General features: G+C 39.6%; 1 protein-coding gene across 1 annotated transcript in view; it reads right to left on the minus strand.

Moving 5' to 3' along the window:
• Positions 1-25,932, minus strand: part of LOC132817351 (sodium-driven chloride bicarbonate exchanger-like) — a 252,399-nt gene that overhangs the window by 67,011 nt on the left and 159,456 nt on the right. The window contains exon 11 of the mRNA XM_060827759.1: positions 5,115-5,261. Coding sequence (XP_060683742.1) covers positions 5,115-5,261 — 147 coding nt within the window. The remainder of the gene's footprint in view (positions 1-5,114; positions 5,262-25,932) is intronic.

Here is a 25,932-nt window from a genome sequence, read left to right on the forward strand (position 1 = left end):
AGGATTCTAAGCCTCTTACATGCTCTTGTAGCTGCTGCATTTATATGCCTAGTCCAGTTCAGCTTCTGGTCTCTAGTAACCACAAAAATGTTAACAGTGGAAGGTTTAATGATGTTAAAGGACAATGGTTAGATTATTTTTTTCTAGGTGATGTCATTTGTGTAACACGAATGTCACTTGCCACTTTTCAAATGGTCCAGATCTTCCTAAATTTGGATTGTTTCAGTTCTTTTGAATAAAGCAGCTTTTGAATTTATATCAGAGGTGAGGTCATTGATGAAGCAGCTGAAGGTGGTTGGGCTTAGGACACTACCCTGAGGAACTTCTGCAGAGACGTCCTGGAGCTGAAATGACTAATCTCCAACAACCACAGCCATTTTCCTTTATGCTAAGTATGACCTCAACAGTGCAGCACTTTTTCCTTGATATCTACCGGCTCTTGTTTTAGTGGGATTTTTTGATGCCGTACTCAGTCAAATGTGGCCTTGATGTCAAGGGAACTTATTCTCACCTCACCTCTTGAATTCAATTCGTCAGTCCATGTCTCAACCGAGGCTGTAATGAGGTCAAGAGCTGAATGGCCCAAGTAGAACTCAAACTGAGCAAGTTATTGATAACGCACCTGATGACACTTTCCATCACTTGCAGATAATCAAGTGCAGACTGATGGAATGGTAGATGGATGGGTTGTATTTGTTCTGCGTTTTGTATACAGGACATAGCTGGGAAGTTTTGTATGTTATTGTGTAGATATCGGTCTCATTGCTGCAATGGAACAGCTTGACTAGGGGCAAGGAAAACATGTTCTGTACTATAGTTGGAACGTTGTCAGGGCAATTTGGAGAATCCAGTGTCTTCAGCCACTACTTGATATCACAAGAAGTGAATAAAAAATTGGCTAATTGGTTCATGGATTTGTGGCATCAGCTGGGACCAATAATCTGGGAAGTCATGTAATTAAGGAAGTCGATAGGGCTTTCAACCAAAAAATAGTAGTGGGGGATTAAATTTGGGTAGATTTAACAAATCAAGTTGCAGACTTAAAGCAGGGAAGCAAAAAAGTAAAATGGTAAATAAAGATCAGACAGTCCTCGGAAAGGACAGAGAGAATAACCTAAGAATACACCAACAATAAAAACTGAATGATGCAAAAGGTAATAAAAATATTAAAGGCTCTGCATATGAAGGTGCTTTGTATTCATAACATTTATTTATTTGAATGTGCACTCAGCTTTCTGATCTGACAGCCATTACGCAGATTTATTTTGGAGATGCCGGTGTTGGACTGGGGTGTACAAAGTTAAAAATCACACAACACCAGGTTATAATCCAACAGGTTTGCTTCCAATTAAACCTGTTGGACTATAATCTGGTATTGTGTGATTTTTAACTCATTAAGCAGATTGTTTGCTTGATGACAAAAATTAAATTGTGCATACTGAGGGTTATACGACATTTAAGTAGACTAGGAAGCTAGGCAAAGGTGGAGTGATACCACAGTTAACCAGTATGTCAATAATTAGAGATGAGTTTCAATAAAGATATTAGGATTGGCACGGTGTGGAGTTGAGGAATAATAGTGGACAGAAGTCACTAATGAGGATGGTTGACAAGCACCCTGACAGTAACAACAATTTATCTAGGAAAAAATTCTGGTTGTTTGTAATACAAGAACCTCATGGGTGATTTTAATCTACATATAAAGAAAAACCCAGAGCGGTAATGGTAGCCTAAGGAAACAGCTTTGGAGATAATTTCTTAGAATCAACCCGAGAGTACATTATACTAGACTTGGTATTGTGTAATGTGACAAGATTAATAAATGACCTTGGAGTTAAGGTCACAGTAGGCAGCAGGAACCACATTTGATTGAATTTAACAATCAGCTTGAAAGGGAAAAAGAGTTAATATAAGACTAGTATTTTAAAATTTAATAAGGCCAACTATGTAGGAATGAAAGCTTAGCGAGCTGAAGTGAAGTAAATACAATGCTATGGAATGGATGGAGAAGCAAGGATAGACACTCAAGATATTTTGGAATACTCAGAATATGCATATTCCTACTATCAAGAAAAGCTCCTAAGGGAGGACCCATGATCCGTGTTAATGAAAGCAGTTAAGAAAAACATCAAACTTATTGAAAATCACAAACTGTAATTATGTGAAATGAGCAGCATCTCAGATGATTGGATAGAATCTAAAGAATGGCAAAAAATAACAAAAACATTCATCAAGAAAAAGAAATTAGATATGAGAGGAAGCTAGCTGGAAATGTAAAAATGGATAGCACAAGTTTATAGAGAGTATTTCAAAAGCGAAAGAGATAGTAATGAGTGTTGATACTCTGGAGAGTGAGAATGAACAATTAATAGGAGAGATTGAGGAAATAGTGGATGAAGGGAATAAATATTTTGCTTCTGCCTTCACCATGGAGGATGCAAAAATATTCCAAAAGTGGCTGTAAATCTGAAGGTGGAAGGAAGAGAGAAACCTTCACAAGGGTCTGTGCTAGGCCTTGGCTTTTTGCAATTTATATCAATTACTTAGATGAGGGGAGCAAATGGGCAGCAGCTATATTTGCAGATTAATCAAAGAAAGATGGAGAGGACATAAGAAGGTTGCATGTAGGTTTTGTGATTCAGCAAAAACGTGGCCCATTGAGTATAATTTGGGAAGATGTGAAGGTCCTTACTTTGACAAAAGGTATAAAAAAAATGAGTTCTACCTAAAAGGAAAATTCTAAGGTGCAAAGTATTCTAGTGAATCAGTCAAAAAAGTAGTAGCTAACAAATTCAATCCTTTATTACAAGAGAAATTAAACATAAAAACAAGGCAATTATGTTTTCATTATGCACGGCATTGATGAGACCACATCTCAAATACTGGGTGTATTTTTAGTCTCCTGATTTAAGAAAGGATTAAATGCATTTGAGGTGGTTCAGAGGAAATTTACTAGATTGATACCTGGAGTGAGTGAACTGTTTTATAAGGAAAGGTTTGAAGAGCTGGGCTTGTTTCCACTAAAGTTTAAAAGACTGAGGGATGACTGGATTGAAGTGGACATGGTCCTGAACCATCTTGACAAGGTAAATATTAAAATTATGTTTCTTTTTATGGATAGTTTAGGGGGTACTGTTTCAAAGGCAGTTGTCATTCTTTTAGGACAGAGATGAGGAGGATTTTTTTTTCCCCCAAGGTGCTGGAATACTGCTTCCGAAGTCAGTGGTCAGGGTCATTGAATACTCTCAAAGTCAAGATAGACAGAGGATGGTTAGGCAAAAAAAATCAAAGATTACGAGGGCAGATGGGAAAATGGAATATGAAATACAAGCGTACCAGGCATAGTCTTATTGATTAGTGGATCAGGTTCCATATAGAGTCATAGAGATGTGCAGCATAGAAACAAACTCTTCGATCCAACTCATCCATGCTGCCCAGATATCCTAAATAAATTTATCCCATTTGCCAGCATTTGGCCCATACCCCTCTAAATCCTTCATATTCATATATCCATTCAGATGCCTTTAAATGCTGTAATTGTACCAGCCTCCACCACTTCCTCTGGCAGCTCATTCTACATACACACCACCTTCTGCATAAAAAAAGTTGCTCCTTAGGTCCCTTTTAAATCTTTATCCTCTTACCTTAAACCTATGCCTTCTAGTTTTGGATTCCCCCACCCTGGGGAAAAGACCTCATCTATTTACCCAATTCATGCCTTTCATGATTTTATAAACCTCTAAGGTCACCTCTCAGCCTCCAATGCTCCAGGGAAAATAGCCCAAAACTATTCAGCCTCTCTCTATAGCTCAAACGCTCCAACTCTGGCAACATCCTTGTAAATCTTTGCTGAATCCTTTCACAAGTTTCACAACATCCTTCCTGTAACAGGGAGACCAGAATTGCATGCAGTATTCCAAAATGGTCTAACCAATGTCCTGTACAGCCACAATATGACCTCCCAACTCCAATACTCAATGCACTGACCAATAAAGGCAAATATACCAAACGCCTTCTTCATTATCCCATCTACCTGTGACTCCACTTTCAAGGAACTATGAACCTACACTCCAAGATCTTTGTTCAGCAACACTCCCCAAGATCTTACCATTAAATGTATATTTATAACTAAATCAGAGGAAGCCTACACATGACCGTGATAGTTAAATAACAACAATTTAACACTGGGAGCATTGATACTGGTGTTAAGGAAAGTCCTTTCCCCCTTCTCAGAGGGAACTACTGCCTCGGAGAACTGCTGACCAGCCAATGACCAGCAGCTCTGCAGTGCCAGCTGCAACAGTTTGACATTTTTGTCAGCCCCTCCACAATGAGGGACTCAATTAAATCTGTGGTCAGAAATGCAGGGATGATTTTGTGGGTGCACCCAAAGGGCCCAGAGGACTAAAGAAGCAGGGGTCCTACCCACCACCCCTTTCCCAAAACCAAACAGTTAGCTTCAATGGCACTAGACATCTTGCATGGCATGGGTAAAATACCAACAGTGGCACAAAGAGGTATTTAAAATGCCATTAATCGCTGATTGAAACTTCAATTAGAATTTCTAAAAAATGCCAGCTAACACAAAAAATATTGCCAGAGCTTGATACAGGAAGAATGATTCTAACATTTTAAGGATAAGAACTGGGTGCATTTAACATGTGAAATGATAGCATATTCAGGCTTTTGTCATTACATTGATGAGATTTAAAGCCTGTTATTATTCTTAGGTGTACATTCCACTTTAATTAGGGTTGCTATTACACATAATTTACATTTGTATTCTGAATGAATATGCGTCATTAACCTTACAGCTCAGTCCTTAACAAAAAAGTAAGATATTATGATTTAACCAGCAACTTCAATTCAGCTCTGTAATTTTACTCAGTGAGCCTTATCATTGGGTAAGCATGAAACTATTCAGTTTTATATTCCAACTTCAAACTGAATATCAGATGAAAGTTAGGGAAGGGCAACAGACATTTGCCTTGCTAGCAACACCTTGAAAAGAATACACAATATTTTTGTTTGGTTAATATCGTCATTTTTCAATAAAATCCCTTAGCAATATAGTAAGAATTGTATTTGAGAACAATAACATGAAATACACACACCTGGGAAGGTACACTTTTTGGTGGCTCTATTCGAATTGATGGATCCCACTCGCCTGGTGGCAAAACAGTTACTTGATCAAGAAATTCATCCACACCAGCAACTAAGTCGTTACGATCTTTTGCTTTGTACGCAACATCATGAAATACCTGCAACATAGTTTCAAAAACAAGAATCAATTATCCAGGGCTCTCTGTACACACCAATTAGCTTTAATTCAATGTTTGTGTTGCAGTACGCATCACTTATTCATTTTACTATTAATAGTATTACACATTTCGGGATAAGACTCCAACTAGAATAATCTTGCAGCTGAAAGAAACACATTAGCATGCAGTCTAAACGTGAAAATATGTAAAACGTAACACCTTTATCAGGATAAAGTTGTCTTAATTTTAGAAAATCTTAAATTTAAAAAATTCTATACAAATTATGCATCTGTATGAATTAATTTAAATGTAACATTACTGCTGAACATAGAAACACCCAGGAACAGAAGAAAGTATCATTTTAATTTTTCCAGCCAATGGTTTAATATTTATTTAGTTACATAGTCAATGCTTTTAAAAGGAGCTGGAATACATGGTTTCAAATTTTGTCATTTTTGCAATTTTCTAATTGCAAAGGGACACTTTGCCCTTCCTGATTTGAAAGGAAACTTTTGTATGTACTGCAATGCCAACTGATACCAGTTTATGTTTAGGCAATTTACAACTATCATTCCCTTTCCTTAATTGGGTCACCAAGACAGACGAAAACCAATTAGTCTTAATGAGCAGAAACTTGTATTATATGTTAACAATACAGTATAAATTAGACATTTTTACAAAACTGAGGAGTGCTGGCACAAAGGTTTGTCCTCTTCAAACCCTAGGATAGTCTTTCTTCATGCTCCAAATACTCATGACATCATCAGGCTGGCTGGAACTTAATGAAGTCTTCAGCATTAACTATTTCAGCAACTTTACCTTTTCAACAGCTCGCCAAGCTTTCTTTCCTCAGATTATACTTCTATATTTGTAGATTCACAGATTCCATTGGGAGTTTTGCAATTCTTTCACATTGTGTTCTCAACAAACTTAAAAGATTGATTGGTATGGCTTGAGGAATTGACTTTGATTTCTGTTCTTGACCCTGCATGATCTCTAAATTCCCTCCACACTGAAGGACCTTTTATTGCTTGCACATCCTTTGCTAAGTAAATCATACCTGCTAAACTCATTAGTTGGTGCATTACTTAATCTGGGCGATGCTCAATCTCCTGACTTTCTTTTTCAGAGGAACTCATCTCTGAATCAGGTAGCCCCATAATATCATCTGAGGATTGTTTAATCTTAGGAATTTCCTTCAAGGAAGATGGTTACTCTCTGCAAATATTTTTGCAGGAACCTGAATTTCTGCAGCAGGCAACCACTTCTTGATCGTGTCTTGATTCTGAAGACAATGATTATCCCACCGCAGTGTTGGCTCCCATTGAGTCATATGCATTCCCACCTTCAATCGGAGCTGAAAGTCTCGATTTTAAGTCTGCTTGTACATCCAATTTGAAGAATGTAAACTCTTTAGTTCAATTGTAGATTAGTTTGAAGATCCTCTCATGCTGCTGAACCCAACATGTTCATATCCTCTAGTATCCTCTGTCATGCTACTGGACAATTGTTGCTGACTTACCTTTGATAATGCTTTCTTTGGAGAAGAAGCATTAAAGTACTCCTCATCATTTAACATTTTTTTTCCATTATTAGAATTGTTTGTTAGGCTGCATTGATACTTGAACAGCTTCAGTTAAAAATTGATGAATGAACTCAAAGTGGGTTATACAGCTCATTCTTGTTCACCTTGTCTGCGTCATTTTGCAAACTTTGCTGATTTTTATTGTCTCAATTCCCTTCAGTGTTGATAAGAATGGCAATATTTCTGTCAATTATGTGTACGTGCAGATTTTGATTCTATTGATAAAATGAAATAGTTTTCTTACATCGCCACAAATAATCTCACTCAATTCTTGTTGGGATGCATGCTCAAGACTAAGGTTTCTAGATTTTAAACAACACACATATTCTCTACTTCCTGACACCCTTTGTGTTGCCAGGTTGATTGTAGCATACTTTTGACAACTATTCCAACTGGACCATGCAGATTAACTTCTATAGGTTGTTAACTTTGTTTCATCACCCATGGCAAATAATGTGACATGACAATGATGCTTGCTCCAGTAACAAGTTTAGAATTAATTAGATATCCATTGGCATAAACAGGCACTGTCAAACATTAATTGCTCAAATCATCAAATTCCCACAGGAACACATTGGATATCTTTTCTGAGGCTGATGGCATTACCAATTAACATCTTTGGAGTAGATATTTGACATTTTTGATGCTCTGTAACAATGCGTAACTTCAACAGGTTTACCAGATACGACTATAGTTTTAAAGATGAAGCATTCTTTTTAAAGAGCTGGGCACTGTGTGTGCCTGTGACCCTTCTGCGTCCACAATGCTGACGCTGATTCTTAGTATCTGCTGTCTGGCCTACTCTTTGTGTAGGTTTGTCACAGTTAAGAATTTTTCCTTACAAATTGAACAAGATACGTTGTTTTCCTGTAATAAGGTTGTCCTTCTCCTCTCATAATTTTGCTGTGATTTTTCCTGCCTTCTATTTCTAGCACAATCTGAACAGCTTTCTCATAGTCAAACCTTCTTAGGACTGTAATTAATCCAACAAAGACTCATCAATAATTCCGTTGATAATTCTAAAAATAAATCTAGAAAATTCTGATGTCAAAGGTCCATTGTCATAGTTTTTCATTAATCTGTAGAGATCATTAAGGAACTTGTGTATAGTTTCCCTCTTCTGTTAAATTTTGCCCTTTCAATTATTTTATTTTTTCTTAAAGCTTGTAGAATTTCATCAAATGTGTCTGTGCTTTTTTTATACCTTAAACAGCTGTAAATTATCAGCTGTAAATTATCAGCTGTAGGTCTGATTGAATACAATAGTGCACTTACTTGTTCAGCCTGTGTTATAGTGGGTAACGTGGAAGCAATTCTGTACCTTAAATTGTTTTCTCTACAAATGTCCAACCTTGTGATTTTATTAGCTTGTTTCTAAAGTTAAATCTGCCATGCAGCATTACTTTTGCCATTTCTTCCTAATGTGATTATTTATTTTTTTACTTTAAAACTGTCTACTTCTGTAGTATCCCAATTTCACTTTCATTCATGGCTTTGAAGGCATTTAATACTACAGTATATTAATACTGCTTTCATCACTTTGCCAAATAACTTCTTTTACTTTTGCAGTATAGCAATGCTATTTACTTTCCTTGTCTTAAAGCATCAAATTCTGTCGTAAAGCAACGCTATATTTCAGTACTGTTTACTTGGGCTTTTCCCATGTTTTTGCAGTCAAAATAGAGAATTTCAGTCCTCTGCTGATAAAATGGAGATTACAGCTGATTTCCTGTCTTCCATAGTTCAATAAGCAATGCCCATCTATTTCCATGACTTTCTCAAATAATGCCTGATAGCCTTAATAAATTCTTCCAGATGTAAGTACAGTTTAAATTATGGATCTCCTGCTTTTAACATGAGCTGAATATTCTTCTTACTATGTTCTTTTGTTATATTCTGCCCATTTAGATTTCTAAATTGCCCCTTTGTCACTCGATTCTGGTGTCATGGTGTTACTTATATCATGAGCTCAGTTTAAATTACTTCTATGGAACATGATTTCCCTACAGTAGCCATACCTCATGATGTCCATTCACTGTGGCAGCAATGCTCGTTGTGAGTACTCCTTTTAAACTTATAGATTTCTCAGATTTTTCTATGCTGTTACTTTAAAGTTCTCCCTTTACCCAGAAGGGATTCTTAGCTTTATTCACAGAGATTCCATTCCGGTTTGCTCTTTAGCTAAACCTCTAACCAGGACTGAAGAGTCACTGTACTCGAAATATTAACTCGCTGCTTTCTTCTCGTAGATGCTGCCAGGCCTGCTGAATTTTCCTCAGCAATTTCTGCTTTGTTTCAGATCTCCAGCATCCATAATTCTTTTTGATTTAACTTTCATCAGAATTGCTCCTTCAGATCCTTACTTCCCAATAGAGTTTGTAACTGCTCCTTGTGACTAGCTTCTTGCTTACCCTGTCCTCTACCAGGTTTGAAACAAAAGCGTTTACTTCTGTCATGATTGGAACCAGGTGGATCTTGTTGATTGTTATATCCTTGATTGGGGTTGTTAACCTTGGTCAATCAGGGAACCCTGGCTGGTTGATATAAAAGAGGATTCTATTATTTATTTGTTTTGTTTGGTTTAAACTGATAATTATAAGTTGTAAGTCTGTTTCCATATCCCATGTGAATTTTATTAACATGAGACTACACAATCACTTCAATTAGGACCTAAATTACTTCCATTAAGTAGGAGATATTTCCTCTTGGATTAAGAATCAGACTTGGGAGGTTAAGACGTTGTATATACTACCACTGTCTTGCTACTTTATTGTAAAATATATTTTGGTGCATTTAAAGTGAACTGAATCAACTTTTTACTTTATAATGATTCAATTTAAGCCTGAGATATGTTTGTTAAATTTGCTGTGTATTGAATGTGAAAAGAATGCTACTTTTGGAAATTCATTAAAATATGGATTTATGTTAAAAAAAATAAACAGAGGATTCAGAATCTCCTCACTTCTGGGACTGACTCTGAGCTGGCTGATCCCAGTCAGTATACTGCGCACACATAAATAACTTGGTAACAGGATACCAGCTTCTCCACAGTTATTTCATCTTCTAGGGACTGTTTCTCTCTTGTTGATCTTTCCACAGATCCACAGACTTATCTGCAAGTTATTTGGCTGCCTGTGATTTTGTGAATTTTGTGATTTTATTCTTTCAGCAAACAATTGGAATTTCAGATATCTTCGTTTTTAAAAAAAAGTTGCTGGCTTTGATTGTGTTCATACTTAGAACTAAGGTATTAATGCAAAAACATTTAATACTAGTAAAACAAAAAGGGCTAGTTCTACTTCATAAGTAATTACAGTAACACTTTTAGAAAGGCAGACAACTAGCACTCACCTGGGGCAATCCAGGTGTGTCTTCAAATGTTCTGTTGAGCAATGACTAAAGCTTCTCTTGTCACTCAATTCATCAGGAAAATTATCTCAATAATCAACAGAAGGTCTATTAAATATCCCTTAAGTACCTTAATAATTCTAATAAAACTGACTGTCACTTGATGAAAATATTTCTAGACAGCGAAGAAACATGATACATTCACTGGAATTTTAAATTAGTTGGGGTTTGTATACTGGGCAATATCAAACCAATAGAAAGGGATAGGTATATACCACAGGGCAAGAGCTATAGCTGGGTGAAAGGCAATTAAAATGTGATTAGGCAAGATTTAGGAAGTATAGGTCAGGGGAGGAAGCTGCAGGGGATGGGCACAATTGAAATGTGCACTTGTTCAAGGAACAGCTACTGCATGTCCTTGATAAATATGTACCTATCAAGCAGGGAGGAAATGGTGGAGCAAGGGAGCTGTCATTTACTAAAGAAATCAAATCCCTTGTCAAGAGGAAGAAGGAGGCTTATGAAGGCTCAGTTAGGGCTTTTGAGAGGGTTACAAGTTAGCCAGAAAGGACCTAAAGAGAGCACAAAGAAGAGCCAGAAGGGGACATGAGAAGTCTTGACAGGTAGAATCAGGGAAAACTTAAAGCTTTCTATAGGTATGCCAGGAATAAACGAATGACTAGAGTAAGATTAGGACCAGTCAAGGACAATAAGAAGCTGTGCTTGGAGTTTACCATATTCGCCAAAAACAGATACCCGCGCAATTTCATCAACAGATGCCTAAGGGAAAGACAACGGAATGAGGACATGCCACAAACCAAAGGACTAGCCACGTTATCATACATCAAGAACATTTCTGAACTGACAGCCAGACTACTATGACCACTAGGACTCATAACAGCACACAAACCAACAGCCACTCTCAGACAACAACTCACCAGGACAAAGGACCCGATACCCAGCATGAGCAAAACCAACGTAATATACAAAATCCCATGCAAGGACTGCACAAAACACTACATAGGACAAACAGGATGACAGCTAACGATCCGTATCCATGAACACAGCTAGCCACGAAACAACACGACCAGCTATCCTTAGTAGCCACACATGCAGATGACAAGCAACATGAATTCGACTGGGACAACACTACTATTATAGGACAGGCCAAACAGAGAACAGCCAGGAAATTCCTAGAGGCATGGCACTCATCCACAGATTCTATCAACAAACACATCGACCTGGACCCAATATACCTGCCACTGCAGCGGACAGCTGGAACTGACAACCGGAAGCAGCAGAGACAAACCACTATAAATGCCGGAGGAAACATCACAGAAGCACTTCACAGGAGGCTCCCAAGCACTGAGGATGTCACCTAGACAGGGGGACGAAACGTCTGCAAAACAAATTCCCAGCTCGGCAAACAGAACCACAACATTTTTCATCAGTATTCACACTGGGAAACGACAATGTTGTTGAGGAGAATACTGAGATACATGCTGTTAGACTAGACTGGATTGAGGTTCAAAAGGAGGAGGTGTTAGCAGTTTTGGAAAGTGTGAAAATAGATAAGTCCCCAGGACTGGGTGGGATTTATCCTAGGATTCTCTGGGAATCTAGGGAGGAGATGGTAGAAACGTTGGCTTTGATCTTTTTGTCATCATAGTCTACAGGATTGGTGCCAGAAGATTAGATTAGATTACTTACAGTGTGGAAACAGGCCCTTCGGCCCAACAAGTCCACACCGACCCGCCGAAGCGCAACCCATCCAAACATTTACCCCTTACCTAATACTACGGGCAATTTAGCATGGCCAATTCACCTGACCTGCACATCTTTGGACTGTGGGAGGAAACCGGAGCACCTGGAGGAAACCCACGCAGACACGGGGAGAACGTGCAAACTCCACACAGTCAGTTGCCTGAGGCGACTAGAGGATAGCAAATGTTGTCCCCTTGTTCAAGAAGGGGAGTAGAGACAACCCTGCTAATTATAGACCAGTGAGCTTTACTTCGGTTTTGGGTAAAGTGATGGAAAGGATTATAAGAGATAGTATTACAATTATCTAGAAAGGAATAATTTGATTATGAATAATCAACACAATTTTGTGAAAGATAGGTTGTGCCTCACAAACCTTGTTGAGTTCTTTGAAAAGGTGACCAAACAGGTGGATGAAGGTAAAGCATCTGATGCATGTATATGGATTTCAGTAAAGCGTTTGATAAGGTTCCCCACGGTAAGCTATTGCTGAAAATATAATGGCATGGGATTGAGGGTGGTGGTTGATGGGAAATGTTCAACCTGGAGTTCAGTTCCTAATGGTGTATTGCAAGGGTCTATTTTGGGGGCCATTGTTGTTTGTCATTTTTATAAATGACCTGGATGAGGGTGTAGAAGGATGGGTTAGTAAATTTGTGGATGATACTAAGGGTGATAGAGTTGTGAACAGTGCTGAAGGATGTTGGACATTATGGAGGTTCAGAAATAAGCTACAGAGCTGGGCTGAGAGGTGGCAAATGGAATTTAATGTGGAAAAGTGTGAGGTGATTCACTTTGGAAGGAGCAATAGGAATGCAGAGTACTAGGCTAATGATAAGATTCTTGGTAGTGTAGATGAACAGAGAGATCTCGGTGTTCGTGTACATAAATCCCTGAAAGTTACCACCCACATTGATAGGGTTGTGAAGAAGGCATACAGTGTAATAGCTTTGATTGGTAGAGGGATTGAATTTCGGAGCCATGAGGTCATGTTGCAGCTACACAAAACTCTGGTGCAGTTGGTCTTGGAGTATTGTGTACAGTTCTGTTTGCCACATTACAGGAAGAATGTGGAAGCATTGGAAAGGGTGCAGAGGACATTTACCAGGATGATTGTATTTTCCTCCTGCTAGTGTGCTATTAGTTAAATAATCATCTCAATGTGTAACAGCATTCATTGCACATACTACCTTGCAGTCAAACGTAGTTATTCCTGAAGCAGTCAATGCATTCCTGTGGACGTCTGACAGAGTTGAAGAACTTTTATGCACTGGTGTGATTGAGTGTCAGTGGTGGAGAAAGTGAATAGTGATCATGGTGGATGGGGTGCCAATCAAATTGGCTGTATCGTCCTGGATCATTTGGAGTCTCTTGCGTTTTGCTGGAGCTGCACTCATCCAGTAGATGGCAGACAGGCTTTGGGAGTCAGGAGGACAGTTCTTCATCCCAAAATTCGAAGCCTTTAACTTGCTCTTGAATCATTTTTGAGATTGGTCCAATTGATAGTGGAGGTATCGTGGATGGCAATGCCATGGCAAGAAAAATAAATTGTTTATCACACCCTAAAGTTGCTTGATAAATCTAAAAAAACTACTTTCATCTTGTCTCAGATTTATGACTATGTTATAGTAAAGAACACTTCAAAATGGAACAGCTGCCACATTAGTTCTACAAAGCAGCTTTACACTACAATTATTCCTGATGAAGGGCTTATGCTCGAAACGTCGAATTCTCTATTCCTGAGATGCTGCCTGGCCTGCTGTGCTTTGACCAGCAACACATTTGCAGCTGTGATCTCCAGCATCTGCAGACCTCATTTTTTACACTACAATTACTCTACATTATCGGAGATCGTACATATAGACACACATACAGCTGAATCTTACGATCTGTTGGCTATATCTGAGTTGTATCAAGCTTTTTAGAGGGGTTTCTGCCGCAAGGCTTCATTACTGCCTCACCATATCTTACCAAACTCACCGCATTAACTATCTCATTGCCCCTATGGCATCCCTCAGAGCTGAATCAACATTAATACATACTGTCCTCTGAACAACTCGCCACACAGCTCATATCCAAGAATTCACCAACTTCTCTTGTGCATGCATCTTCAAAAGGCCACTGTGCATCCAGATAAGCACAATCAGTCTGGACCTGCCTTGCACAGTCCTTGTCATATGCCTCAGACATGGCAGAGGGAAGTCAGTGCCCAGCTCTGCCAAGCCTGGATGTCCTGCTGGCTGACCTGGTGCAAAGACAGGTCTTCTGCTTCCTTATGAGCAATAGTGGTAGCCACAACATCAGGCCATACCAGCCTGGTCCAAAGTTGCCATGCAAGGTAAAGCACTTTCATTCTTTTGGAGAAATACATAACACCGCAAGAAGAAGTTCATTGACCTTGTCCACTCTGCCAGCATAAGTGTCATTATCATTTTTCCGATATCTCACACTCACTTTCTCTGTGCTTCTTTATCTATCTCCCACCGAGGTTTCTGTTCTACTGCTCTCACTATTGCCAATAACATCTGCCCTCACTCGTCACCCACCCTAATCCCTGACACTACCAACTCTGTGTGTCCTCTGGGCTGCCCAATCACTCACTTGCGACACCTACTCACCTGCAACCAGATTAGCAGCTGTGCCACTCACTCTCATATCCTTTTGTACCTAACTTTCTTTAATTACAAGAGAAAAGGAGCTACCATTAGTCCAGAAAGACACAAGACAGGTGGTGGGCTCTCCCTCAAATGGAAAGCATCTTGCCTCTGACCATCTTGAGTGGCAGACATGACATTTCCACTCTCCTGAATTGGTATCAGGACCTGTCCTTGATTTACTGTGCCAGGAACTCCTGAAAGAAGGCTGTTCCTCTTGACCTGACTGAGGATTGCTGACAACCATGACATGCCTCCAGTCTCAGCTAGAAATGACCAGACAAGACAAAAGTAATATGTGCGCAGTATCTCTGGTGGACAGGAAAAGGCACAAAAATACAAGGCAACGCAAGGCAAGGAGTTCAAGTCAGCAATGCTGTGGACATTCGGATGGGCTCAGAGTGAAGGACTGCTTTGATAGCAAGCAAAGAGCTTGGAGATGCATCCTGGTCCTGTCCATAAGCGTGCTCTTACCGCAGAATTACAATGATTATTACCACAACAGTCCGAGGTGAAGTACAGAAGCATCTTTGAGTGGATCGGAGATGTGCTACGAAGCTTCTTACAAGCTGGTATACAAGTCATTCTGCCAAATCACTTGTTTCGTCAGCGCTAATTGGCTATTATGTGATTGACGTTTTGTGGACATTGTTTGTAGAATGCAAACTTTCCACTCAACAGGTATAGTGATTTTCTATTAGCGATTTCCTATTGTGTGATTTTCTATAGCAGTTTTCCATACTGGAATTTTCATTAGCATGAGTTCACAGAGGAACACAACTGTTGCGTTATAGAAGAACAGCCTGTATGTCCAATGCCAAAGTCCATGGGCATGAGGTATGTGTGGTTTATGTCCATGGAACATGCACTGAAATGTTGGTACTCAATATCCAACACAGAGGCCTTTAGAGAAAACATCAAGCTGAACTTGCCAGGTCCTACAGTAGCTTCCAGGTTGTTTCCTTGACATTTAGTTGAGCTTGGCAAGACAGAAATCTGAATTTTAATGAGGCATGTTGAGCCATCAACAAGGTGCTTAAAAAGTAATAATCCCCTTAATTGACAATTTGCCACTATCTGGTAAGATACTCACCATGGCACTCGTGAAAAGCATAAAAGATGGAGCAAGATGCCCCCAACATTGCTACCAAACTTGAAATAGCCCATATCATACCTTAGCAAAATTCTGCAATAATCACGGAAGCATGATGTCCCCTTAACTCTTTCCCATCTACATTCTCTTCAAATTTCCAGTATCTGTTTAGTTCTCTGCTTGTGTAACAAGGTAGAGCACAAAGTGGAGAGCAAATCAGAACAGGACAGGGTAAAGATTGTCTGGATACATTAAAGATCTATTCCTGCAAATGAGAAAGTTATGGCAAACACATCTAGATCTCCCTAGATGAGAAGAGGTAGAAATTATGCTAAACAAGAAAGTGCTGCTTATAAGAGGGCGTGGTTGAAGAATTAGACAAAATACTTTGCATTCAACTTTATTAATGATGGAAATGTTACCCAGGCAATGGGGAAAGAGGAGGAATTTAAGTCACAGGGACAGATTATAATTAATAAGGAGGTGGTGTTGGATTGGCTACCAGTACATAAAATAGACAAGGCCCCGGACCCAATGAGATACCATTCAAAGTCAAAAACCGAAAGCATTGCAAATGCTGTAAGTCAGAGACAAAATAGAAATTGCTGAAAAAGCTCATCTGTGAAGGGAAATCAGAGTTAACATTTTGGGTCTGAGGATGGATCACCTTTGGAAGAAGTGATCATGTTGGGTTGAATTTAGAATCCAGATGGAGAATGTGAAGATAAAATCCAATTCCAAGGTCCTGCGCTTAAACAAGGGAGACTACAAAAGAGTGAGGGAGGACCTGGCTAAAGCAGACTGGAAACAAAGATTTTACGGTGGGACAGTTGATGAGCAGTGGGGGACTTTCAAAGCAATTTTTCGAAGTGCACAGCAAAAGTATATTCCAGTGAAAAGGGGTAATCTGTCACGTGTGTCTAAGGAAATAAGGGAGTCTATCAAATTGAAAGAGAAGGCATACAAAGTGGCCAAGGACAGCATGAAACTAGAAGATTTGGAAAAATTTAAAGGTCAATAAAAAGCCACAGAAAGAGCTATGAAGAAAAGTAAGATAGAACATGAGAAAAAAAACCCAGCACATAATATTAAGGCAGATACCGAAAGTTTCTATAAGTATACAAAATGAAAAAGAGTGGCTAAAGTAAACGGTGGTCCTTTAGCGGATGAGAAGGGGCATTTAGTTAAGAGATATGATGAAATCACCAAGGCATTGAACAGGTATTTTGTATCAGTCTTCACAGTGGAGGACACTAATAACATGCCAGTAATTGACAGAGACGATGGTAGGTGAGGCCCTGGAAATAAGCATTATTACAGAAGAGGTAGTGTTGGGCAAGTTTATGGAGCTAAGGATAGATAAGTCTCCTGGCCCTGGTGGAATGCATCCCGAGGTACTAAAAGAGATGACGGGAGAAATAGCAAGTGCACTTGCAATTTTTTCCAAAATTTGCTGGATTCTGTGGCAATTCCAGCAGATTCGAAAACAGCACATGTTACACCACTGTTTAAAAAGGGAGGTAGACAAAAAGTGGGCAATTATACACTAATTAACTTAACCTCTGTAGTAGGGAAGATGGACCTCTCCATCTCCATAAATGACGACCAACTTGACACGACATTTTTTACAAATCCACCGATTCCCACAGCTACCTGGATTACACCTCTTCCCACCCTACCTCCTGCAAAAATGCCATCCCGTATTCCCAATTCCTCTGCCTCCACTGTATCTGCTCCCAGGAGGACCAGTTCCACCACAGAACACACCAGATGGCCTCCTTCTTTAGAGACCGCAATTTCCCTTCCCACGTGGTTAAGCATGCCCTCCAATGCATCTCGTCCACATCCCACACCTCCACCCTCAAACCTCACTCTTCCAACTGTAATAAGGACAGAACGCCCCTGCAGCTCACCTTCCACCCTACCAACCTTCGCATAAACCAAATCACCCACTGACATTTCCGCCACCTCCAAACAGACCCCACCACCAGGGATATATTTCCCTCCCTACCCCTTTCTGCCTTCCGCAAAGACCATTCCCTCTGTGACTACCTGGTCAGGTCCATGCCCCCCTACAACCCACACTCCCTTCCTGGGACCTTCCCCTGCCATCGCAGGAATTGCAAAACCTGTGCCCACACCTTCATTTAAGGCCCTAAAGGAGTCTTCCACATCCATCAAAGTTTTACCTGCACATCCACCAATATCATTTATTGTATCCGTTGCTCCCGATGCGGTCTCCTCTACATTGGGGAGACTAGACGCCTCCTAGCAGAGCGCTTTAGACAACACCCGCACCAATCAACCACACCGCCCTGTGGCCCAACATTTCAACTCCCCCTCCCACTCTTCCACGGACATGGAGTCCTGGGCCTCCTTCACCACCGCTCCCTCACTACCAGGCGCCTGGAGGAAGAACGCCTCATCTTCCGCCTTGGAAGACTTCAATCCCAGGGCATCAATGTGGACTTTAACAGTTTCTTCATTTCCCCTTCCCTCACCTCACTGCAGTTCCAAACTTCCAGCTCAACACTGTCCCCATGACTTGTCCTGCCTGCCTATCTTCTTTTCCACCTATCCATTCTATCCTCCCCCCTGACCTATCACCTTCTTCCCCTCCCCCACTCACCTATTGTACTCTATGCTACTTTCTCCACACCCCTACCCTCCTCTCACTTATCTCTCCACCCTTCAGGCTCTCTGCCTGTAGTCCTGATGAAGGGCTTTTGCCCGAAACGTCGATTTTACTGCTCCTCGGATGCTGCCTGAACTGCTGTGCTTTTCCAGCACTACTCTAATCTAGACTCTGCTTGAGTCTATTATCAGGGAAGAAATAGCAGGGCATCTCAATAGAAATTGTCCCGTTGAGCAGACATAGCATGGGTTCATGAAGGGCAGGTCATGCTTAACAAACCTTTTGGAATTCTATGAAGACATTACAGCAAGGCGAACAACAGGGACCCAGTGGATGTAATGTACCGAGATTTCCAACAGGCCCTCGTCTATGTGCTGTGCACAAGGCTGCTGCATAAGATAAGGATGCATGGCGTTATGAGTAAAGTATTAGCAGGGATAAAAGATTGCTTGACTAACAGGAAGCAAACTGTGGGGATAAATGAATGCTATTCTGATTGGCAATCAGTAACTAGTAGTGTGCCTCAGGGATTGGTGTTGGAACCACAATTAATCACAATTTACATAAATGATTTGGTCATGTATAGGGTGTCAAAGTTTTGTAGATGATAGATGAGTGGCAGAGCCAAGTTGCAGAGGACTGTGAAACTTTGCAGAGGAAGATAGATACATTGAGTGAGTGGGCAAAGGGTAGGCAGATGGAATACAATGTTAACAAATGTGAAGTCATACATTTTGGTAGGAGCAATAGTAAAAATGCTTATTATTTGAATGGTATAATGTTGGAGCATGCTGTTATGTAGAGGGACCTGGGTGTCCTAGTGCGTGAATCACAGGAGTGGTGGTTTGCCAGTATAAGAGGTAATTAAGAAGGTAAATGGAATTTTGTCCTTTATTGCTAAAGGGGTGGAGTTTAAAAGCAGAGGTATTACGTTGCAGCTGTGCAAGGTGCTGGTGAGGCCACACCTGAATTACTGTGTGCAGTTTTGGTTTCCTTACTTGAGAAAAGTTGTACTGGCACTGGAGGGGGTGCAGAGGAGGTTCACTAGGTTGATTCCGGAGTTGATGAGGTTGGCTTATGAGGAGAGAATTGGTAGGCTGGGATTATATTCTTTGGAATTCAGAAAGATGATGGAGGATCTTATAGAAACATACAAAATTATGAAGGGAATAGATAAGATAGAAGTAGAAAGTGATCAACAGGTGGATGAAGCTAAAGTGGCTAATGTGGTATATATGAGTTTCAGTAAGGCATTTGATAAGTTTCCCTAAGGTAGGCTAATGCACAAAATACAGAGGCAAGGGGATTGAGGGTGATTTAGCGGTTTGGATCAGAAATTGGCCAGCTGTAAGAAGACAGATTGGTGGTTGATAGAAAATGTTTATTCTGGAGTTCAGTTACTAGTGGTGTACCGCAAGGATCTCTTAGGGCAACTGCTGTTTGTCATTTTTATAAATGACCTGGATGAGGGTGTAGAAGGACGGATTAGTAAATTTTCGGATGACACTAAGGTAGGTGGAATTGTGGATAGTGCTGAAGGATGTTGCAGGTTACAGAGGGACATAGATAAGCTGCAGAGTTGGGCTGAGAGGAGGCAAATGGAGTTTATTGTGAAAAAGTGTGAGATGATTAACTTTGGAAGGAGCAACAGGAATAAAGAGTACTGGGCTACTGGTAAGATTCTTGGTAGTGTAGATGAGCAGAGAGATCTTGGTGTCCATGTACATATAGCCCTGAAAGTTGCCACCCACATTGATAGGGTTATTAAAAAGGCATACGGAGTAGCAGCTTTTATTGGTAGACGGATTGAGTGTCGGAACCATGAACCTTGATTCATGCACAAGGACACCCAGGTCCCTCTACATAGCAGCATGCTGCAACATTATGCCATTTTGCAGCTGTACAAAACTCTGGTGTGGCTGCACTTGGAGTATTCCGTACAGTTCTGGTCACCATATTATAGGAAGGGTTCAAAGGCGATTTACGAGGATGTTGCTTGCTATGGAGGGAAGGTCTTTTGAGGAATGGCTGAGGGACTTGAAGCTGTTTTCATTAGAGAGAAGAAGGTTGAGAGGTGACTTAATTGAGACATATGAAATAATCAGAGGGTTAGATAGGGTGGACAATGAGAGTCTTTTTTCCCCTCAAATGAGGGACATAGCATTAAAATGAAGGGTGATAGGTATAGGACAGATGTCAGAAGTAGTTTCTTTACTCAGTAGTAGGGATGTGGAATGCCTTGCCTGTAACAGTAATAGACTCACCAACTTTAAAGGCATTTAAATGGTCCATTGGATAAACATATGGATGAAAATAGAATAGTGTAGAATAGATGGGCTTCAGTTTGGTTCCACAAGTCAGCCCAACATCGAAGGCCAAAGGGCCTGTACTGCATTGTAATGTTCTATGTTCTATGTTCTAGAGAGGATGTTTCCACTGGCAGATGAAGCTCAGACAAGAGGGCATAGCCTCAAGATCGGAGAGAGCAGATTTAGGACTGAATTGAGAAGGAACTTCTTCACCCAGAGAGTTGTTAATCTATGGAATTCTGTGCCCAGTGAAGTAGTTGGCACTACTTCAGTGAACATTTTTAAAGCTAAGGTAGATTTTTTTTTGAACAGTAAAGGATTTAAGGGATATGGTGAGAGCACAGGTAAGTGGATCTGAGTCCATGAAAATGATCTTGATGAATGGCAGAGCAGGCCCGAAGGGCCGGATGGCTTACTCCTCCTTCTGATGTTCTTATGAAATGAAACATTAACTCTGATTTCTCTCCACAGATGCTGCTGGACCTGCTGAGCTTTTCCAGCAATTTCTATTTTTGTCTCTACATTCAAAGATACTAAGGGAAATGAGAATAGAACTTGCAATGGCACAGGTCATCACTTTCCCTTCTGGCAGGAAAATACTCTAAGCAATGGATTACCTTCAAAGAAAAAGTGTTTCACATATAGTCAAGGTATATTCCCTCAAAAGGGAATCTTGAGTAAACACATCAAATGGTCCCTGGATGACAAAGAAGGTAGAAATCAAGATGAAGATGAAAAGGCGTGCTTATGACAGGTGCGTCCGTCACAAAATGCCACTGAGAACCAGCGTTCAGAGAGAAAGTGAAAAACTGTATTCAAAAAACAAAGAACAATTATGTGAGGAGACTGGCAAGTAGCACAAAGTGAAATCTTCTGTTGATACATAAATGATGAAAGAGTGGTAAAAGGATCAAGTTCAACTAGGGACTCAAGAGAGAATTTACACATGGAAGCAGCAGTATGGTTGAGCAATTAAATGAAGACTTTGCATTTATCTTTACCAGGGGCATAGGACAGGCCAAAGGCAGGTCATAGGGGAGAGAAGGACATTTTCTCATTAGTTGGATTCAAAATTGATGAGGAAGAATTCTTGGATAGACTGTTCATACTTAATGTTCAAAAGGCAACGAGACTAGACAAGATGCATACAAGGATACTGAAGAAAATGAGTGGATATTACAGGGGCACTGGCCATGATCATCCCGAGACTCAGGATAGGTACAAGACAAGTAGAGAATTGCAAACATCATGCCCTTGCTCAAAAAAGGATGCAAGAATAAGCCGGGTAATTACAGACCAGTCAGTTTAACCTCAGAAAGCTTCGAGAAACAATTACTTAGGATAGAATTAGCTGTTACTTGGAAAAAATGTGCTGATTTGGGAAAGCCAGCATTGATTTCTAAAGGGGAAATGAATGTTTAACTAACTTTCTGGAGTTTTTTTAAGAGAAAACAGAGAAGTTCAACAAGGGTAATACTGTTAATGTGGCAGCATTCAATACAATGCCACACAAGACTTGCAAGAAAAATTATAGCCCATAGAATGAAAGGGACAGTGGCGATCTGGATGCAAAATTCGCAGCATTATAGTAAACAGAAAGTAAATGGTCAATGGATACTTTGCGAGCCAGAGGAAGGTTTGTAGTTTGTAGGAGATCCCTAGGGTTAGTATTTAGACCCTTGCCTTTCCTAATACATATTAATAATTTAGATTTTGGTGAACAGGTGATGATTTCAAAATTTGTATTTCATATGAAATTGGGAAGCAGTGTAAACTATGAGGACAGCATAAAATTTCAAAAGGACACTGGCAAGTTGTCGAGTGACTGGATAGATGGCAGATAAAGTTTAATGTAGAGAAGTGTGTAATTATGCATTGTGTAGTAATGTAGAAAATGTGGGCAGACAATATAAAAAAGAGGTACAACTCTAAAGAGGGTGCAGATGCAGAGAGTACTGGTTATGTATGAGCACAGATCATTGAAGATAGCAGGTAGTCTTTTAGAAATACAAATACACCATATCTACCAGCTTCCCTTATCAACTGTACGTGTTAAATCTTCAAAGAACTCTAGCAAATTTGTTAAACATGAATTCATTGTACAAATCATTTTGACCGAGTTATATGTCATATTAGAAAACCGTAACATATTTATCCAATATCCAAAAGGAAATCCTGGATGCAGGGCAATCTGAGACAAATTTTCCCCTATAATGGCTTGTGAATAACTTCTTTTTGGAATCACATATATTTGATAAAGGGTGTCCCTGTGAAAAGGTTAAAAATTGACCTTGCTAGCTTAAAGCTAATGTTAGAAAGAAAAGAGATTTCCAAAATAATGTCTGTTGACATAAGGCGCCAGTTGTCACATTATTTCATCAAAAGAGGTACTTAACTCAATAAATTGTTGGAGATCCTTCAATAAAGACCCCAGTGGTATGACACATTACAAAAATGTGAAAAATTCCTTTTTGTTTGGGTTGCTTTGTGATTTAATGCATTAAGGTTTTCTTTTCTCTTTAATGAAAGAAAAGGGAATGTAGAAAATAAATTGAATTATATCAAATATGAAAAAAATTGTTACTTAGTTGTTTATAAAGTGGGTGTATTTTAATTTATTTAAAGAATGTGGATTTTGCTGTTCGGGCCAACATTTATTGCCAATCCCTAATCGCCCTAATGAAGGGCTGTTTGAACCCCTGCTGCAGTCCACATGTTGTAGGCATACCAACAATGTTGTTATGAAGGGAGTTCCAGAAGTGTGATCCAAAGACACTGAAGGAATGACAATGTATTTGCAACTCAGGATGGTGAGTGGTTTGAGCAGGAACTTGCAGGTAGTAGTTCCACGCAGCTTCTGCCTTTGTCCTTCTAGATTGGAATCGTTGTGGATCTGGAAGGTGCCGTCGAAAGGAACCTTGATTAATTTCTGCAGTGTATCCTGTAAGTGGTACATTTGCTGCAACTGAGTGTTGATTGCACGGTAAGTAAATATGAAAAAGAAAATTTGATTTAATTTTCATTAGTTTTATTCAAGGATTGTTTAATGTCTTCAGAAGTGGTATTTAAGGAGAAGGGGGGACTCTATTAAAATAGCAATATAATATATGAGACTAGTTTAAGGAAGGAGGTGCAAGGCCAAGTATTTTATGTCCAGAAGAAAATGAGGACTGCACATTCTTGAGAACAGAATCAAAAAATGTGGTGCTGGAAAAGCATAACAGGTCAGATAAAATCCAAGGAGCAGGAGAATTGATATTTCATGCATTAGCCCTTCATCAGGAATTTTCCAGCACCATACTTTTCGACCACATGTATTTTATGAACTCCATCCACAAAGAAAGGTGTCTTAGTTCCTCTTTCAGAAACAAGCCTGAATCCAAGTTGACAACAAGGACAAATATAGTGTAGTTAAGGAAAGCCAGCATTGAATTCTTAAGGAAAATCCAGATTTAACTCACTTGCTGGGATTCTTTTGAAGATGTAAAAGAGAGGGTTGTTGGAGCAATGTGGCTGATGTGGTGTACATGCACTTCCATGATTTCAGTTCGAGCAAAGTTACAGCTCAGAGCATTAAAGACCCAGTAGCAGCATAGGTACAAAAGTTGGCTGAATGACAGGAAAAAGAGAAGAATGGATACTGGATTTACTGCTTGCTGTTGAAAGAATGGCAATGGAATTTCCCAGACGTCAGTATTGGGACCTTGCTTTCCTGATAAATATGAATCATCTAAAATTGAGTATACAGTACACAACTTAAAAATGTGTGGATAATGTAAAACTTGTAAGTATTATAAACTGCAAGGGAAGCATCCATAAGTTGGTGGAGTGTGCAAACAGGTGGCAGATGCAGGTCAATACTAATAGGGAGTGTGAAATCTTCCATATTCAAGGAAAAGCAACAGCCCAATATTTACTAATATAAACAAGCCAAAAGAAATGTGGATAGTGGAAATAAGAGAAATTACTGGAAAAGCACTGGAGGGCAATAGGAGTTAGTGTCTTGGGTCCAGAGAACCTTACTTAGAAGAAGGGTCACTGCACGAGAAACATTAACTCTTCTCCAGCTATTCCTGTTCTTATTTTCTAATATAAATCCAGCAAAATCATTGATTCTAAAAAACAAGAGCCTTATTCTGTTCAAGCGCTTGCCATGGGAATGACAGGCCCCAAAGAAGCAACATCACCCCAAGATTTAGTTGACAACAACTCATATATATGTCATTTAGAGACATGATCACTTTTGAAATTATGGATGAAATGAATGTAGAGACAGATAAAATTGGGATTGACTACAATAAACAGTTTTTGTTCATGTGTGAATTTCTTTATTGATTCGCCCATATATATGGTGTAGCTTACATTTGCAAATTATAAAATATATAAATCATTTTTATGATAACAGGGACATTTAGAGGAAATAATTTGCAAGTATTATATATACTGTCACTTGCCATCATTGTGTGAATTTTGTTGCAAGTACTTTCAGTTTAGAAAGAGAAGCCAAGAAAGTCTATGCATAGATCAGCGAGGGTAGGAGCAAGGGTGGGAGTGAGAGAAAACGTGACAAAAGTTCTTGATGCTGGTAATTGATACCGGGAACTTTAAAGGTGAGAATGGAGAATGGAAATAGAAGCATGTGGGAAGAGAGATTTAAGGATTAAGGCAAGGGTGTGAGAAACGAGGGTGGAAGTGAAGGGACAAAGAAGCAACAGAAGACGTCTGGTGGTGTACTAACCCGAACAGCATCGGAAGAAGCATCAAAAGAATCTCATGCGCACATGTAAAATGTGCAGACTGCAGAACAGAAAGCCTGAAACATCAAACAGAAATATTGCCCCTCCTGTATGAATGACACAGAAGTGAAAGGACATTGACTGAGTCAACATTAAGTCAGCATTTACTTACCATTCCCTGAAAACCACAAATCACCTTACAAGTCAACAATCTAACAGAATAAAACCATTAGTTATCACAGGTTTGGCATTATTGCCATAAAATCTAAACATTCAACATGCATAAATCTTCAAAGATACTTGCAATCAGTGATCCAATAATTTATTTATTTATAGGTCTATAATAATGCATAATCCTGAAACAGTAACTGGTGATGTCAAATGAAATGATTGCATTCAGTTTTTTTAAATAAGAAAGAAAGCATGGATTGAGAAAGGACAAATTACACTACAAATGTCTGAAGATCAATTGCTTGGTTCAATTCCAAACATGGCTACAGTGTCAGCATCTATATAAATCATTCTCACCAGTCATACCATTAAAATACTT

This window comes from Hemiscyllium ocellatum, chromosome 7 (genome assembly GCF_020745735.1).
Source record: "Hemiscyllium ocellatum isolate sHemOce1 chromosome 7, sHemOce1.pat.X.cur, whole genome shotgun sequence".
Lineage (NCBI taxonomy): Eukaryota > Metazoa > Chordata > Chondrichthyes > Orectolobiformes > Hemiscylliidae > Hemiscyllium > Hemiscyllium ocellatum.